The following is an 18,060-nucleotide window of genomic DNA, read 5'->3' as shown; positions in this document are numbered from 1 at the left end:
TGCTTCTGCCCTTGCCGTGGAGCCCTGGGCCCCAGGCCTGTGTGGGTGTGGTCTGCCCACTGGGGCGGTGAGGCCTGTTTCCTGGTGGCCCCAGTGCGCCCGTCACCTGCATGTCTCCCCTCACCAGTGTGTGGGAAGCCCAACCCTAACCATCCCAAGGGACACGGTGCTCACCCCTCAGTGCCCTGAGGTTCTGTGGCCCAGTCTTGGCCATGTGCACCTGGAGATGGATGGCCAGTCTTCCCAGGGGTGCCCTGGCCGCGGCTGGCCATGTGCCTTCCTGCAGTGTGTTCCAGAGTGAAACTCCACGTTGGCCTCGAGCTGAGATGGGCACTGCCAGCCAGCCTCTGGTGGCCAGTATGGGGTTTGGAGGGGTCTCTGGAAGTGTGACTGCGTGCTGGGCCCCAGAGAAGAGTGACCGTGACACAGGGGCAGGTGAGGAGAGCAGGCATCCTGGCTGGCGATGGGCAGGGTGCCCGGATGCTGGGTCTTGGCTGTCCTTGGCTCTGAGGGTTTTCCCAGTGCCTCTGGGCTGTGCGCCATTCCACATGGTGGTGTCAGGGAGGCTGGATGGCAGTAGCCATGTGGGGCAGCAGAGGCCCCCTGACCTGTGAGGGCTGTGGCCCCATGGGAAGGACCTTGAGGGGCAGCACCCTGCTGGGCAGGGGAGGGATGTTGGCACATCCTGGTCTCTAGTCTGTCCTGAAAGGAACGTGCAGCCCCTGAGTGTCCAGCGCAGATGGTGGGGGTCTCCAGGCCCTGGGAAGGTACTCGCTGGCTCTTGGCTCTGTGAGGGCCTCGTGCCTGTGGCTCTACCCTGGGCAGGGAAGGGCAGGGCAGGGACAGCGTTCGGTGTTTCCCGGATACTCCCCTGGTTCTGTAAGCCCTGCCCCCAGGAGGCGCTCTCCTGCTCTTGGGCAGCCCGTGGTCGAGTGCAGGGTTTACAGGCGGGGCCTGGAGGGCGGGGCCTGGAGGGCGGGGCCTGGTGGGCGGGGCCTGGCGGGCGGGGCCTGGCGGGGCCTGGCTCCTGCTGCTGTCCCTTTGCTGCTTCTGCATCCTTTTCTTTGGTGTCCCCTGAGCCAGGGGCAGGATCCTGGGCTGTGGCACAGCCTCAGACCCCTGCAAGAGCAGGTGCCCCAGGCCTCACATCCTTGCTCATCGCCTCCCACCTGCTGGCTGTCACCTGCACCCTGGGCCTTCAGGCCACCCCAGGAGCACCCAGTCCCCACGGCTTTGCAGGAGGCCTGGCTCCCAATGTGGGCCTGCCCTCTCCTGGCCACAGCCCCTGCTCCTGTGCCACTGTGCTCCCGGTCCCCTTGCCACCTCCCCAGAGGGTTTTCAGACCTCACAAGCACCACTGTAACGAGGCCCGAGGGCTGGTGCAGTGGCGGAGCGCTTGCCTAGCGCGAAGCACTGGATTTGATCCTCAGCACCACGTAAAAATAAATAACATAAAATAAAGGTGTTGTGTCCATCTGCTATATAGATGTTTTTTTTTTTTTTTTTAAACTGAATTTCTATTTGTACATAGGAAACGTGCTCCCTGTGTAGGGTTGGGGTGGCTGTCAGCCTGCGTGGACACACCCTTACCTGGGACTTTGCTACAGGAGCCAAGAAAGGGCTGTCGGGACTCTGTCACAATGGCAGAAGGTGCAACTTACGCAGTCAAGGGGGAGAAATAAAAGAATGTCCACGCGCTTCTGCCCTTTCAATGCTTTATTCACTCAGATGACTCAGTACAGTTTCACTCTATAGGTTTTTAATCAAGAAAATGACAGTCCTTAATGCTGGGCACTGCAACAGCACAATCAACCTGCAGCAAACAATTCTGGATTAATTCCAAGCACTGCAAACACACTCACTCATGACAGGCTCGTGACGGACATTCCCTCTGCGCGCTAAGCTCAAGTGTCAGATCTAAAGTCTCAAGGCTTAGGTTCTGAGTCCAGCAGATGCCCACGGTGGCCAGACCACGGTGATCAGGTAAAGGACCAAGGCAGGCTTCTCCTGGGGTGCAGCTGACGGCTGTTGAGGAGAGGGTCGTAGGGAGAAGTCACGGAGCTCACCAGGGTCAAGACATGGCTGTAGTAGTTGAGAGCCGTGAGGAAGGTGCAGAGGATCCGGCAGATGAGGAGAGTTGGGGTATGGGTCCAGGTCCTCACCAGGCTCTCCAGCCCGAGGGCATCAGTGTGGCTGGCTGGATGTCTGTTCATTCGCTCCATCCCTTGTACTAAGTTTTGGGTCTTGTGACTACCCTGTCAATGCCTTTCAGCTGCCACCGGATTTCTCAGTGATGTCATTTGCCCTGGGGTTGAAGCATCTGGTCTGGTGGTCCCCACCCTGCTTTTCTTGCCTCTCCTGCTTATGGGGTAAGGACAGTGTGACAGAGACTTCACTCGGAGCTTGTCGGGGTGGGGATGATCATATTGAGGGCTCTGGGTGTGCCGGTGAGACGGCAGGTTTAAAGAAGAGTTTTTAAAATGGAGTCGGCTTAGGCTCAGGCCTCAGGCCTCAGGCCATCCTTACCGAGTCCCCTGTCAGAACAGTGGAGTGACTCCGTCCGACGGCTGCCGCCCTGGCTTTCCCCCGGGTCCCCCGCCTCCTTTGGGGTGTGGATGGGTGGCTTTCTACCTAGCCTCTGACCCCGCTTTCCAGGGCTTCTCAGGTGGGAGTACTGCCAGTCGCTGGGGGCTGGGATCTGCCCTGAGCCTGGCTGGGGCAGGTCAGTCCTCGGCCTCTCGGGCTCCAGGGGCAGATTGTGGACGCAGTAGAGCAGTCAGTGGTCTGCCTCGGCTTTACCGAGCCTGGCGTTGGCGGGCATGTGGCCGTGCCGGCCCAGTGTCCAGTCGCTCCAGGTAAGACCGTGTTCTCCTTGACTTGGGTGGAGAATGGGATCCCAGTGTCCCACTGAGCCTGGGTGACTGTGTTTCCAAGGAAAGCCACAGGGCGACGTGCACATCAGGCGGGTGCAGCAGGAGCTGCAGACTCCATCTTCTCCCTGTGTCCTCGGGGAGGGGACGGTGAGGTCTCCCCAGTGCCTCTCTCTACAAGGGCTCTCAGTTGCCTGGCCTGGCCCTTCTGCTGGAGGCCTGCCCATTGCTGGCCATGAGTGCTGCTCTGACCCAGCCTCCCTATCCTGGCACCTGCAGTGCAGGGGGCCCCCAGGCACCTTCTGTGGGCACGCTGGGCAGGCCTGCGTTCCCGCAGAGCCTCTGGCTGCCATGTCCTCTAGGAGGGAGAAGGGCTGCTGGTAGTCTGGTGGCCCAGGACAGGCCTGGGCCACAGCTGCCCACTGTCTTCTCTGTCCCTAATACCATCCACGTCTCCCTGCTCCTGATTGCAAGCTGCACTCAGGCAGGGTGTGGCTGGCCCAAGCGACTGCCCCGTCGCCCCACCTCGTGCCCCCTGACACCTGTGTCCTGGGGAGGACTGCCAGGCGGGGCTGTCTGTCAACCTGGTGGGGCTGGAGAGCTCTGTCCACACGGCTGCTGTTGGGTGCAGTTCCCTGGGAGCTGCAGCCCCACAGGCCTTGGGGGACCTGCCTCCCACCTGCTGGACTTGGCCCACACGTTCCCATCCCCTGGGTCCTCTTGGGGAGTCGGCAGCCTGGTGGAGACCCCAAGGGGGGGCGGAGGCTGGAGATGCAGTTTGTACCTAGCAGAGATCATCTTCCTTGGCAAGGGGCCAGGGAAGCTGAGGCCCCAGAGGAGGGCCACAGGGACACCTGTCACCATTGCAAGGTGGCACTTCTGAGAGCAGCCTGCCCTGGACTGGTTGGACAGCACCTCAGAGGACTGGCCTCACAGAGTCCTGGACACCTGTCCACCTGCCACCTTTGTCCTGGAGAGAGCTCTGGCTCACGAGGTGCCTGGCCGCCCCCTCTGCCTCTGGGTCTGCCACCAGCGCAGGGGTTGGAGGTGGGTGGGGAAGGCCCGGAGCTCCCCCAGGCACAGGGTGCTGCCAGCCGCAGACAAGGGGTCCAGCCGCCCCGTCTTTGAACCTCTCTGCAGGCCCCTGGGGGAGTCGAGGACCCAGGAAGGGTCCTTGCGGACGTGCAGGTCTCCTGAGCGAGAAGCCTCTGTGTGGTTTGTGGTGGGGTGTGTTCAAAGCCAGTCAAGTTGGGTCCCCTTCCCTCTCCCAGCCAGGGACGACGTCTTGGCCCTTAGGAGAAACGCCAGCGTCCTGAGCCATCCCTCCCACCCAGGCCGTCCCCGTCCCTCACAGCGGACCCCTGCCACTGGCCATGCCATCCAGACTCCAGAGCTCCCCAGTGGTCTCTGATGGCCTGCCACCTCTAAGTGGCCGGACAGTGTGCCTGTGGAGGGGCTGCTGGTCATCCCAGCCCTACCTGCAGTCGGGAGGAGGGCGGCCAGCCTGCTGAGCTCTGGGCTGAGGCGCAGCCCCCGGGGGACCCTGTCTGCCCAGCGCGCACTGCCTTCCACAGGAGGCTGCCGCCGCCCTGGCCTGGAGCCTCACGGCTGGCCCAGTGACCTTGCAGTTCCTGTCCATGTCCCAAACATGTCACCAGGCCTGCCTCAGCTGTGGCTCTGGAGTGTCGGGTCCCGGCCAACTGGCCGGCCTGGAGCCCTGGGTGAGTCCTGAGGACCTCCAGACCTCCCGGGCAGGAGGTGAGCAAGTGGAGGTACACCTGGGGACCCTCGTTCCATCCCACGCGGCCCCGCCTGGTCTGACCCGCTGGCCGTGTCCCGGCGCCTCTTCCCTCCACCTGCTGCCACTGGGCCACTGACCGGGTTCTCGCAGGAGAGCCAGGCCTCCCAGGAGTGCTTGGTGTCTGTGGGACAGTGGAGAGCGTGCAGTCCATGTGGGAGAGTCACTGCTGCTAGGGTGGGGGAGGGTTGGTGGCCTGGCCCTGTTGTGTGGCCAGGGGCTCCCCAGCCCGGTTCTGGGGTCTTTGTGTTTGGGATGTGTGTGCGCCTTTGGATGCCTCGGGTCCGTGGGAGGCGCTGAGTTCTGCCGGTGACTCCCGGCTGCCTCCCGCTGCCCCCCGCCCAGGTGCTAGCAGCTGCTGCAGGGGGCTGTCCACTCCGTGTTGTGTCTGTCTCTATAGAGAGAACACAGTGTGGGCGTCAGCTGGCAGAAGGGAGGAGGCCCGTGCTGAGCAGACCGCTGGCGGGCGGGGCCGGGGCTAGCCCAGCCTCCCCTTCCTGGCGGAGCAGGAAGCATCAACAGAGCCCCCGGGTGAGGTCCTGGGCCAGAGGTCATGTGGGCAGGTGCCGGGCCCTGCCGCCTCCCCCAGACTGCAGCCCCCTCAGCCTCGTGGCCAGGGTGGGGGAGGCTGCCCTCTGTCCCCTGTGTGGTAATAGCCAGGGCTTCTTCAGCAGCAGGTCTGGGCACCAGGCCGCCTGTCCTGCCCGGCTCTGCTGCGGCTCTGGAGACCAGGTCCCTGCGAGGAGGCTGTGGGGGGACTCCACAAGGTGGCCCTCCTCATCTGGACGACTTGAGACATGCCCCGGAGGTCCTCTCAGACAGCTTGGAGCAAGGAGCAGTCTCCGGTTCTGACACTTATCTCCCAGACGCCAGAAACCTAACTGGGCCGCTGTGAGCACGGACGGCTGGCTGTCTGGGGAGAAGTCCCGTCGGGGCGCAGGCAGCCGTGGTGGGGGCCGAGCTGCGGGGAGGCCGCCTGCCGGGAGGACACGGCCCCCGGGCGTGCTGGTGCCCTGTGGCCTGCACACCCGGCCTGTGAGAGGAGTGCGAGAACGGCTGGGGTGGGTGGCCCACCCCGGGCAGTGCTGAGGCCCCAGGCCTGCGCGGACCCTGCGCCCTCGGTGCTGGTGGTGCCCCTCTGTGGGAACACGTCAGCAGCTCTGTCCCCGTGACCCACAGGACAGGGACCCTTTTGGTTCCCACCGGGTAAAGGTAGCTGTGGCCAGGTGGGCTGCGATGTTTGTTCAGGGTCTAGGAGAGGTGGGGGGTGGGCAGCGTGTGTGGAAGCCCACCTCCCTGGGTGGGGCCCAGCCCTGTCCACGAAGGCCCCGCCGAGTGGCGTTGTCCAGAGTGAGAAGGGATGAGCAGATGGGCACGGCTCCTGCCGCTCCAGGTGCCCGGGTCTGGTGGGCAGGCTGTGCTGGCCCGGGCTGTGTGGGCTCCAGCCCTGCCCCTGGAGTGCCTTCATGTTAGGCCCTGGGGGCTGTTTTATTCAGGATTTGAAGATGAGAAGGTGTTGGCCCTGGACAGAAAATGTAGCCATGTGTTTTCCTCGGGCACCGAAACGTCCAGTTTGAAGAGAAAGGGAAACCTCTAGATGTTCGGTCCCACATCCCGGAGGCAGCATCTGTGGGAGGGTCCTCTGGACATGGTGCAGATGCTGGGCTCCATCCGGAGGGGCCTGCTGCCAAAGGCCTGCCTGTCCAGGACTTTCCCTGGGCGCGGGTCAGCAGGACGGGTAGAGTCTCCTACCTGCTTCCTCCAGTGGTGGCTCCTGTGAGTGGGATGAGCTGTGGGCAGGGCCTTCCACGGAAGGGCTATTCCAGAGCAGGAGTCCCTTCTTGGGGGTGCTGCCCAGGTTTTGTGCATGTCCTCCCTACTCAGGCCTTTCCTAGGGTCTTAACACGGGTCCCCTGATGAATGAGTTTCCTGGACACGTTTCACTGAGCTCAGGGGACGTGGTCCTTGGCACCTGCCCCATAGGAGCCCTGCCCTCTGGGCCATTGGCTTAGATGTGAACACTCCCAGCCATTTTTATCTTTTATTTTGAGACAGGGCCTTGCCAAGTTGCTAAGGCTGTCCTTCAACTTGCGATCCTCCTGCCTCAGCCTCCCCAGTTGCTGGGATGTCAGGTGTGGCCACTGCACCTGCCTTAGAGTTTATTTTGAGGTTGGCAGCTTGGGCTCTCTCGGTGGCCCGCCCTGTGAGAACAGTGACCGACTCCTGTGTGCGTGTGCCTGGCCTGTGGGTGTGGGTGCCGCAGGCGGGTGTGCATGGCTTCTCCCGGTCATGTCCTGTCCCCCTCCCACCCCAAGTGGCCTTGGGTGCTGGGGGCTACAGCGGTTCTTTGCTTTCTTGGTCAGTGAGGGGCTGGAGGGGAACTGCCTTAGCCCTCAGGGTTTGGGGGGCTGCTGAGGTGAGTGGAGGCCTTCTCCAGGCCCCAGTCACCACTCCTTTGATCCCTGTCCCCAACTCCGGCTAGTCAGCCCTGGGAGGCAGGGGCGAGTGCGGCCAGCACAGGGACAGGAGCCCACCCTGAGCATGGCCTCCGCACTGCCCTTTGCTTCCTGCGGGTTGCTACGTGCCCTGCCTCTTCCTGCTTGCGGCATGTCCTCGTCACTGAGCTGTGAGCCTCACTGGTCACCTGTAGGGACCCCAGGCTCTGCATGGGAAATGGAGCAAATGGGTGGTGTTGGGTGGGAACCTACTGGACTCTGCTGCCCGCCTTGGAGGATGGGGTGCGCCCAGGGGGGGAAGTGGGGTTGGGGTTGGCGTCCTTCCTGGCTGCGCTGTGGGGACTTGGTGGCCAGTGCTGCTGTCCTTCCCAGTATCTCCCTGGTCAGTTGGAAGGGATGGAGGTCGCTGCCCACACTGCCTCTGCAGAAGGGCCACTTCCCTGGGCTTAGCGGGGCGGAGCTCACTGCTGCCCATCAGTGGCTTTCCCGGACGGATGCCTTGGCCCCTAGTGGATCAGACTGGGTGCACCTGTGAGCCAGGCCTGTGGGGTGCAGTGACTCTGGGGACAGGAATATGGGGAGGAGGTGGCCTGCTTGGATGTGTAGCCCAGGGGACCCAGCTGTGTATGGGTGCAGGAGGGCTGAGCCTGCTGAGGGGCTTGGGCTTGGGAGGTGGGTGCTGCCTGTTTCTGGAGAGGCGGTGCCAGGTGCCAGCAGCCACTTGGGGTGGGACCCTGGATCAGCAGCATCCAGTCCTGTGTGAAGCCTCGCTGTTTGGGGTAGGCCCTGGGCCTGTGTCTCCCGCCTCATGGGCTTGGGAGGGGAGGGTCCTTCCCGGGGGCCACCCTGCACACCTCTGGGCCAAGTCCTCGCCCCCTGGCAAACTCCTAGTCAGGCCCACTTCTTGGCGAATCGGCCTTCCAAGAACAGTGGCCGCCGCCTCTCGTGTCCCTCCCCACAGCACTTCCCCTCCTCCCAGTGGGCGGAAGGCCTGTTTGTCTTTATGGACTCTGGTGAGGGGTGGCAGGCAGCCAGGCGTCCATTACAGGCCGCCCCGCCCGCCTGCGAGTCACCGCGATGGAATGTCTGCTGGACGCCCAGGGACGCCACCCAGACAGAATCGGTGGGGCGAAAACAAGCCCAGACCCTGAGCTGAGGTGCACGGGCCGCCCGCCGCCCTGGGCTGCGGCTAAAGTCCTAAGTCCTCTGACGCTGGTTCCTCCGGGGGCTTCAGAGGGAGCAGCCCTCGCTGTCTTTGGGGGACTTCCCACTTTGTCCGCCTCTGAGGTCTCTGGGGCTCGATGTCATCTGGGAGGTGCTGGGGTATGCGCCAGTTGAGACACATGTCCAGTAGTCGCCAAGTCGGTGTTGGCCACGGCCTGGTGTGCTTGGCGCCCACCCATCTCCACAGGACCAGCTGCTGCCCCGGGACACAAGGCCCCCGGTCCTCCTGCCGGCTGGGTCTCCTTATGTCCCGGCCTCTGCACAGGAGCCTGCCCTGCAGCTGCTTCAGGGACGAAGCCCCTCACTTGCCTGGCTGGGGGCCAGGGCAGGGGCCCACTGGGTGTCCCAGGAGGACACAGGGTAGTCCTCTAGTCCTCGGTGACTCGGTTTCCTTGGAGAAGACTGTCTATCGCTATTGAAGTAACCATGAGTTGACCTAGTTAAAGAAAAATCAAAGTGAACCTTCAGAATTGGAATTTTTACTCCATTTGGGGGTTTGGGGTTGCCTTGCAAATTTAATCAGCTTCCTCTGTACCACCATAATCAGAAAACTGGGTTAACCCGAGCAAGATACGAGCGTGAATTATCATGTGTAAAATATCAGTGGTGCTTATAAAAATAGCTTTGCAACTTCTGGAACTGTGGAGCCTTCAGAAAAGGCCCTCGGCTCAAGTTGAGCTGGTTCCCAGTGTGGGGACTTGGGACGTCACCTGCTGGAGACAGCTGAGGTCTCACAGGCCCTGCCCACCCAGTGCCAGTTCCTGCAGGAGCCTCTGTGCCACCTAGAGCGGCCCTGCCTCCTCTAGACCTGGGCCCAGATGTGGGGTGGGCCTGCCCAGCTCCTTGCCCTGGGGACCCAGGGCCGTTCCTGGGCAGTCCCAGGAAGGCCCGAGCAGACGTGTGTCAGGAGCCTGGGTGGGCCAGGTGGGGCCTGTGGTCCCGGTGGGACATGGGGAGAACCCACCCGGCAGGAGGGCAGCACGGGGGTGTGGTTTGTGGATGGAGGGAGGTGTTCTAGGCTGCGCCCATCTGCTTGCTGCAGAGGGTCCCTTCCGGCTGACCCTCGCCAGGTGGTCTTTGTCAGCTGGCTACTGTGACAGGACCCTGTATGAGGCACAGAGAGGGGAGGACCCAGGCCTGGCAGAGGCTGCTGCTGGCCCTGGCACAAGACCGGGAACTGTGCTCGGCCTGCCTGCTGCCCAGAGGCTGTGAGGGCCAGTTACTGTTCATGGGCAAGGTGCAAGTCCTTTGGGGGCAAGAGTACTCCCCGGATGGATTCTCTGGTGCCCTCTTGGGATCTTGAAGCCTAGGCTGGTACAGCCTGCCTCTGGGGAGGTGGTGGCCGCCCAGGGACAGCCGTGGGGATCTCCACCAGTCCGGCTGTCTCGGCTCAGCCTTGAGCAGGCCTGGGGATGTGGGTCTGCAGGGTGGGGTGTCCCCTCTGCCCAGAGCCCCTTTTCCCACAGCAGTCCTAGATCTGTCCTGGTCCCAGGGGAACAGGGACCCAATGGCCCTTTCTGCACAGGTGGGGGGCCGCTGGGGATTGGGTCGTCAGCCTGTTCGCTGGAGCAAAGGTCCGTTGGTCTGGTGGTGTCTGACAGGAGGTGCTGTGCAGGAAGGTTTGCGGTCTCGGTGACCCCAAGAAGTCAGTGCTGGGGTGCTCTGCCATTCTCCCCCCAGACAGGGCTTTGGAGCCACCTGGTAGCTTCCTGGGGTTTGGCAGTTGGGACGGCTGTCTCCCACCTGAAGGCGCGTAGAGAGTGACTGGCACCGTCGGCGTTCAGGGGGTGTCTCATTTGCCCGCCCGCCAGATGGCTGGAAGGTCACTGAGCATGCCTTGGGGTGGGGCTGTCCCCGAGAACACCCCAGCGCCATGGCCTGGCCGTCTCCTGTGTCCCCGCTGTGGTCCTAACAGGCCTGGCCCTGTTCTGTCCCATCCTCAGGGCTTGGAAACTCGGCTGGAAAAGAGTTGGGGTGTTTTGTGTCTTAAACGCAGATTCTCGGGTGACTGAACCGCGGGGTGGCGTCCCAGTGTTAGATTTCTGCCTTTTTTCTGACTTGGAAATATTACGTGGTTGAATTCCACGATAGATTGATCGACTAAGAAAAGCTGGTTTTCAGTTCATCTGTGAACGAGGAAGTAAACGAGTGGACGGCGATCCCCGGGGGTTTTTGAGGGTGTCCTGCCCAGGCCTGTGGCTGCAGGAGGACAGCTGCATGGCCTGTCCAGCTTCCAGGTCAGGACGTGTTGGTGGGTGGGCCGCCTCTTCTCCTACGACCCCGGGCTTCAGGTGAGGGCAGGGTCCATGGGAGAGAGCGGGTCAGGTGGGGGCGCCAGGCCTTGGCCTGTTGTTGTGGCCCACGGTGGCCTCTAGCAGTGGAATTTGCCCCAGTCTGTGGCTTGGCCGGGTGGCAGAGGGAGCCTGGGTTGGGGCTGTTGCCCCCCAGGATGTCTTTGGGGCCATTTGGAGTAGATATGGAACAGCCCACCCCTCTCCACCAGGCCTGGGCCAGGCCACCTCCTGTGGCCGTGGCTGCCGACATGGCCTGGCTAGTCAAGTTTGGCTGGAAACTGGCCCCTTGGCCTTGCCCAGGAGCTGTGAGAGCTGCCGCCTGCCAAGGGAGGGTTTGCAGTGACTGTCCCCTGCCTGGCTCAGCCAGACTCTAGGGTCCCCGCTGCTCTTGCCAGCTGCTGGCACACTTTTACCTGTGCCAGGTGGCACCAGAGCAGAGCCGGACCCCACCCGCTGAGGAGTCCCGACCGTTCGCCTCACAGCTCATTGCGGAATGTTCCGTGTACTTGGGTAGAGACTGTGTGGCCCAAGGAGGTGGCCGTGGGGTGTTGTGGCCTGGCCATGGTGCCCCTGGTGGCAAGGGCCTGCCTGTTCCCCCAGCAGGAAGTCGGGCCATCTGCCCTGACAGGGCCTTCTGGGCTTGGTCTCCGCAGGAACCTCACAGGGTGGACCCTGGCGTCAGCTCTCGGCCAGGAGTCCTGTGTGTAGCTGGCCTTTGCAGGTGGACACTCCCCGGCCTCAACACAGGCAGCCTTGCAGCTGGCAGGAGTGTCCACGGCAACAGATGCCGCGCTCCGCGCTTAGCCCTGGGCACAGCGAATCGTCGCTGCCTCAGCCTGGCCGGCCGGCCCAGAGGGCGTCAGGCTTGGTTTCGGGCAGGTGTCTGGTTGCCGCGCTGCCTCCCTTTCGAGGAGCTCAGCCACCCGTGTCCTAACCTGCCTTCCCGCACCAGCCGCTGTCGAGCCAGGCCCCGAGCTGTCCCGTGGCTTCCTGGCAGGACACTGCAGTGAGGTCGAGTTGCAGGGCCGTGACTGCAGGTCACAGGGTCATCCGTGTCAGGCCCTCGCTGCTGCCAGGGCGTGTGCTGCTCCTTGGTGTGACTGGCGAGCGGGCTGCTGCACCCCCGCCTTCTGTGGTCTTGGGAAGGTCCCTGGCGGGGGGACGGCCAGGTGCGTGGTGGCTCACGTCCTGCCAGCAGGCCCAGCCTCTGCGTTCCCTCACCGGCACTCCCGTGTCCACGTCGTAGGAGCTGCGCTCGGCTGGGAGACAGAGCGGCCCTTGGCTGTGTCTCCTCTCGGGGACGATTTTGGCTGTTGGCGCCCAGGGTGCCTCCCACGCAGGCGAGCGCTCCGCCCCAGCCCAGCCCGCCCCGCGCCTTTGGAAATGGTGCTTTCCACCTGAGGCATGCGGACAGCCCTCTTCCGCCACATCCCTCCAGGCAGTGTCCCTGCCTCCTGGGGACGGTGTCTCACCGGCCAGCTGCTCAACCCTGGGAACAGCCGACTGCCACAGCCGCAGCTCTGCCTTCCCGCCAGTGGTGGACGAGGGCTGCGTGCAGCCTGGTGCGGGTCGCGCTCTGTGCCTGCCGTCCCGGTGGGCGAGGGCTGCTCAGTGCCTGGACGCCGGCCATGCTGCTGCGCTCACTGGCCATTGGTGCACCTCATGAAGAAACATCTGTGTGGCTGTGTCCAGTTTTTGCTCCGCCGTCAGCCCACGTCTGGTGACTGACCGCGCACGTTTCCCTCCGGCTCTGGCTCCCGTCCCTGTCGGTGGGGCCCTTCTGAAGTGACCGGTCCCTTCAGCCCCAGTGCACCCCTCTTCTCTGCTCGTCTCAGATTCCTCGGGCTTCTGCGCCAGCTGAGGGGCCTCGGGGGCCGGCTGTGGCGTGTCCCTCACAGACCCGTCCCGATGTCTGCAGCCTGGGCTCTGCGTTGCCGCGAGGCACTCTGCACTGTCACCACATGGGCTCTTTGGGTGGCACGGACCCCGAAGTCTCTTCACATGACAGACCACCCCCAGCGGGAGGATGACCTGAGAGCCAGAGGACGTTTGGTTATATGCTTCAGGGGCAGCTGCCATGTGCCCTGCAGGAAGCATGGGCACCTACAGAGTGTCCCTGGGGGCTGCCGCGCCCGGCACCTCTGCCAGCCTGGTGCTCTGCCGCTGTGGGAACGCTGGGCCCCCAGGGTGGCACTGGGCTGCTGCTGGGCTGCAGAGCAGTGGGAGCCTCTTCTCCAGTCTGCTGAGTCCCTTTTGGTTGGAGAAGTTGTGACGACGTCGGTATGAGGACTGCTGTGCGCCCCGCTGTGTCCCTGTGCCCAGGGCTGACTGCCCACACTTGGGATGGCAGGCAGGCTTCCTTAGGATTCTCTTCCGTCGGGGGCACACCTGCTGGGTCTGCTTGCTGAAGCAGTCCTGCGACCTCTCGGAGGTCTGCACCTGGAGGCCAGGCCTGTGGAGGCCCGGCAGAGGCCCCCGGGTGAGGTCAGATGTGGAGAGGGGTTTTTCCTCTGGTCTGGGGATGGCACCCAGGGCGCTCTCCAATGAGTCACTGGGTCTTAGTAAGTTGCCCAGGCTGGTCCTGAACTTGGCTTCTTGAGTCTCTGCAGGACTTTGAGATGGTTCATATTGGTCTTGGCTCCTGGATAAGTGAAGCCGAGGGACTGTGGCCCCAGGTGAGAGGCCTGCTGGGCTTCCCTGCTGGCCTCCGCAGCCTTGCCCTTGCCCTGCCAGGAGGCTGGGGGCGGGGGCTGGTGCCCCTGGTGCACCACACAGCTGCCCACCAGCCCCTCCTCTTTGCAGTACGCCCCAGGGGGCCAGTGAGGAGTGGAGATACCACCACCTGGGCTGCCCTGTGGCCCCTGGTCATGACCCCCGGGTCAGTGCTGTTTCCCACCCAGGGAGCTGCCCTCTGGTATCACCCCGCATGGCCTGCAGTCCACGTCAGGGCCCCACTGAGGGCTCCCCCACCTAGAAGCCCGCGTCTGCAGCCTGGGCCCTGCACCCCAGGCACACCCTGCCCTACCTAGCCAGTCCTCCGGGCCAGGCAGAGGCCACCGGTCACGCAGCAGCCTCGCGTGGCTGCAGGCACCCCTTGCGCTCCGACAGCCGGGCAGGCGGGCCCTCCCACCTAGCCACGCGTCCTCTGAGTGGCTAGTTTCCAAACACCATGAACCACAGATACCCACCTTGTGAGGCGTCCAGGTGTGTCGTCCAGGTGTGCCGCTCTGCTGCAGTGAGTCCACGGCACTCAGGGCTTGGTGCTGCTCTGTGCTCTCAGTATCCAGGGGTCACCACGCGAGGACTCTCACGGCTGTTCCTGGACACGAGGTAGCCGTGTGCTTGTCAGGTTGCGCGGTAGCTGCTGTGTTCTGATGGTGCCTGGCCCCTGTGCACAGCCTGGCATAGATCCCAGCCTCTGAGAGGTGCGAGGTCCCCCGGGAGGGAAGGGCCGAGGACGCTGCCCAGAGCTCCGGGCTGAGCGAGTGGCCGTTCTGCCTCAGGCCCCAGGTAGAGGACGGTGGATCCTCTGCGTCAGGCTCGTGGGGCCTTGGCACGCCCCAGGGGGTGGAGCCCGGCTCTGCTGGGCTGCTGTGGCCCGGGGAGGTCGCCATGGGGCTTTCCCGGGTGTCTGAGGGTAGCCAGTCGGAGCCAGGCATCCCAGGCTGAGGCTCAGGGACCTGCTGCTCTGCTGGCCCTCTCCTCCGGGGCAGCTCGCCGCAGGGCGGGTGAGGTGGACGCTGCCCTTGCTCTGAGGAGGAACAAGCAGCGCCTTGCCCACAGTGGACCAGGGTTCCTGGGAAGGAGGCAGCAGCCCATGACTGTTCCTTTCCTGGTCCCTGAGGACTTGGGGCCAGAACTCAGCCCCAAGCCCCAGGCCCTTTGCACTGGTTGGGGCCTCCCTGTGTCCCTTTGTGCCTTGCCTTTTCTGTGTGGCTCTCAGCCCATATCTCTGCTCCCCTGGACACTGGCTCTTGCCTCACCAACAGGCCTGGCCTGCTCTCCCCATCCTGTCAGGCCTGCTGTGGGTGGCCCTGCACACACGCCTCTGGGGGGGACCTGTCCTCCCTCCGTGACCTCCCGGCCCCGGGCAGGGCAGTTCAGGGACTGTTTCCCTACGGGTTCACGGGCACTGGTGCCCTAGTACCTGGCGCCTGGGCAGTGGCTGTACAGGCGGGGAGCTCCCGCTGCGAGGCCCAGCGTGCGGTTGGGCCAGAGGGCACCTGAGCCCTGTTGCGGCCTCCACAGGCCACGAGAAGCAGCATGGTGTGCTTAGAAGGCCACAGCGATGGCCACTTGCCCTGGGGTCACCTGTCTCTGCTGAGAGACTGTCCCTTGCCTCAGCCTCCCTGGCGCCTGCCGTGGTTCCTGAGAAGCCTGGTGCAGCTGGGGGCTCAGACGACCAGGTGGAGGCCCTAGTGGAGGCCCTTGTGGCGGAGATGCGCCTGCCTGAGCGGGCTGGGTGGAGGTGTGCTTGTGAGCCGTCCATGGGCGACAGCAGAAGCCCAGGTCCCCGAGTGACCGCTTCCTCCTGCTGTGGAAGCAGGTACAAGCTGGGCCTAAATGGACATCAGAGGCTCCTCCGAGTGGCTGTGGCCTTCTGGGCAGCGTGGCCTCATTGGTGTCAGGGGTGCCAGGCGAGGTATTTCCCCACGGTGTGGCCGGAGCCTGACGAGGACCCTGGTGTGCTCTGGTGGCTCCCTGCCTGGGCTGTGCCCTGCATGGCCAGGTCATTGTAGCTGGTCTCCTGCTCTCCCTGCTGCTCAGCAGACCCTGAGGACCATCCAGTCGGGCAGAGTGGCCAGGGCAGTGTGGGGAGGTTGGGCAGGGTGCTGGTCAGTTCCTCCCCCTCGTCTGCCGCCCCACTTGCCCCAGGGAGGGCGTGAGGAGCGGCTGGGAGGGTGGCCAGGGAGGCCCTGCAGCCAGTCGCAGGACACTCCAGGGCGCCCTGGAGCTGCAGCAGGGAGCTTGTTTCTCTGAGAAACAGGGAGGGGACGCTGGCCCCGTGTCAGGGTCCCTCAGTGGCCCCTCACTCCTGCCGTGCCCTCTGGGGGTTTCCCTACTTGGGCAGCTGCTCAGGTGGGGCTGCAGCCAGGTTCAGGGCCACTGGGAGGAGCCCTGGGGCTCTGGAGCTGGCAGGCCCCTGCTGGCCACCCCTGTGCCACAGACACCCTGTCATCTGGCCGCTCTGCCTCAGCCCAGGTCAGTTGGAGGCGGGGCGTGTCCCCCCTGAGCTGTGAACACACGCACGGACCCCTCGGCTTTCCCCGGCTGCCACGCTGCAGGGGGTCTTGGCCTGGTTCCCTGGTCTTTGGGGGGCGGAGGTGTCCACGGCCCTGAGCCTGGTCTTCCTGCCTGCCTGGCCTTGGACAGGCTTACCCCTGCTGGTGGGGTGTGGGGAGCAGCATCTCCTGTCGGGGCTCCAGGGGGAGGTGGCCCGGGGTAGGCTGCGGCCCGCGGCCCCTGGACGTAGGGCGGCTCTGTGCAGCCCTGCTCAGTCTCTGGCCTTGTGAGGCGTGTGAGGGCCCGAAGGAGGTCACAAACCAGAGCGCCTTGTCTCAGCCAGTCCTCAGAGGGTGACGCGGTGTCTGTCACTGTCGGCGACGCTGGGCACGCGTCCCAGCCCACGCGTGGGCTCGCCGTGACCCCTGGTGCTGAGGGCAAGTCCCCGTGGTGCCTGGGTTTGAGAACCAGTCGGCCTCACCTCGTAAGAGGTGGTGTTCGCTGTGGGGGTGAGAACAGAGTCTCCGGAGGATTGTCCCAGGGACCCCCCCCCAGGGACCCCACCCTGGGCATGGTGGCCTCCGCAGCCTGCCCCACCCCGTCTCCCTCCACACCTTTCTCCAGACCCGCCGGGCTTCTCGACTGGGCACACGGGGCGTCTGACGGGCTTGTGACGCGGCGGCTGTGGCTTTCCGGTGCGAACAGAGCTCACTTTCCACTCCTGCCCTCCGCCCGCTGGCAGGAAGCCCCCCCCCCCGGCAGCGCCAGCCCTCGTGCCCTCACTGTAGTTCCCCAGGGGGCCCTGCCACCCCCCGCCCCCGCAGGGCATGCAGGGCCTGGGGCAGCCCCGGAGTGGTCGCCCCGAGAGGCTGGGCACGCTGCACGCCTGCCCGGGTGGCTGTGTGGCGGCTGAGAGCAGGTTCTAGAAACTGCCCACAGCAGGGTTTCTGCCCCCGCCAGGTCCTGGCCCAGAGGAGAGGGGGTCTCCGGCTCCTCCTGAGCCCAGCCTGCCCTCCTGGTGACCCTGCCCTGGGAAGCAGGGTCCTGCTGCACCCCACAGGACTAGCTGCTGACAGTGTTTTCTCAAATGTCCCTGGAAGGTAGGAGGAGCCCTGCATCTAGCACTCCGTCCCTGGAAAGGGAGCCTCTCTCCAGGCCCCCAAGTGGGACCCTGGCTCTGCTGCCCCGAGGCCCTCCCTGCGGCCCGGAGAGCCGGCCCCTCGTCATTCCTGCTCTGGCTCCAGGCTCAGGAAGGGTGGTCGGTCTCCTGCCTTTGTGCTCTGGAAAGACCCTGTGTCTGTTGGTTTGCAGATGAACTGTCCCTCAGGTTTGGAGCCTGGTCGCTGGCTTTTCCACGTTGACTGGGCCAGGAGCATTGGTGTCTCTGGTTCCAAGGGCACATGTGGGGCACTCAGGAGCCAGAGCTGGTGCTTAGGACGAGCTAGGGTGGAGGGCACATCTCCCAGCTCTGACTGGAGGCCCCCAGGGCAGCGCCTGTCAAGCCTGTCTTGCTTGGCGGTAGACAACTGAGACGCCTGCTCTCTAGCAGAGTGGTGGCCGTGGCCACGCCGGGCACTCTGCGGTCCCCTCACCCACAGGCAGCCTCACATCGGGTCCGCACCTGGCCAGTGAGCCTCCTGCCAGGGTGGCCCCTTCCCAGCTACTCTGGGTCAGCACCGACGTGCTTGGCCTCTCAGCAGGTGCCATGGCCCTGTGGCTGGGTCAGCCCCCATCCCTGGTGTGGGCAGGACAGCAGCTCCCTCTAGGTCTCTGCAGGAACACAAGATGCTATAGGAGGTGGCGCGAATGGACGAGGGCAGGGAGTGATGGTCAGGCGGAGCCTCTGTGGAGGCCAGAGCCTGCAGCTGTGGGGTGAGGTCACCTCGTCACCCCGCACAGGCAGCACAGCACTGCTCTGTTCCCATGGGGATGACGGTGGCCTTTCTGCACGAGGCCTCTGGAGCCGCGAGCTGGGCTCTCGGGGGTGCTCCACACACAGGGGTGCCTGTGTGCCCCAGCAGTGCCAACGGGGCCTTTTGTGTTGATCGCAGGTGTCCTCTGAGCCCCCGGCCTCCATGAGACCCAAAACGGATGCTGCCTGCTCTCAGCCCCCTGCGTCCCCCGAGAAGGACAAGCAGTCCAGCTGGCTGCGGACCTTGGCTGCCTCCTCCAATAAGGTGCTCCACCAGGCCCTG

The 18,060-nt window shown here is 64.3% G+C and overlaps 1 protein-coding gene across 1 annotated transcript in view; it reads left to right on the top strand.

The window, feature by feature from the left end:
* The window catches only part of Ski (SKI proto-oncogene), a 55,237-nt gene that overhangs the window by 32,525 nt on the left and 4,652 nt on the right, over positions 1-18,060 (top strand). The window contains exon 2 of the mRNA XM_046424766.2: positions 17,917-18,042. Within this exon, the coding sequence (XP_046280722.1) occupies positions 17,917-18,042 (126 nt within the window). The remainder of the gene's footprint in view (positions 1-17,916; positions 18,043-18,060) is intronic.

This window comes from Marmota monax, unplaced genomic scaffold (assembly GCF_021218885.2).
Source record: "Marmota monax isolate L192 unplaced genomic scaffold, Marmota_monax_Labrador192_F-V1.1 WCK01_AAM20220418_F8-fsc00080, whole genome shotgun sequence".
NCBI lineage: Eukaryota > Metazoa > Chordata > Mammalia > Rodentia > Sciuridae > Marmota > Marmota monax.
The sequence above is the reverse complement of the archived record's forward strand: the minus strand, read 5'-3'. Positions and strand labels throughout refer to the sequence as shown.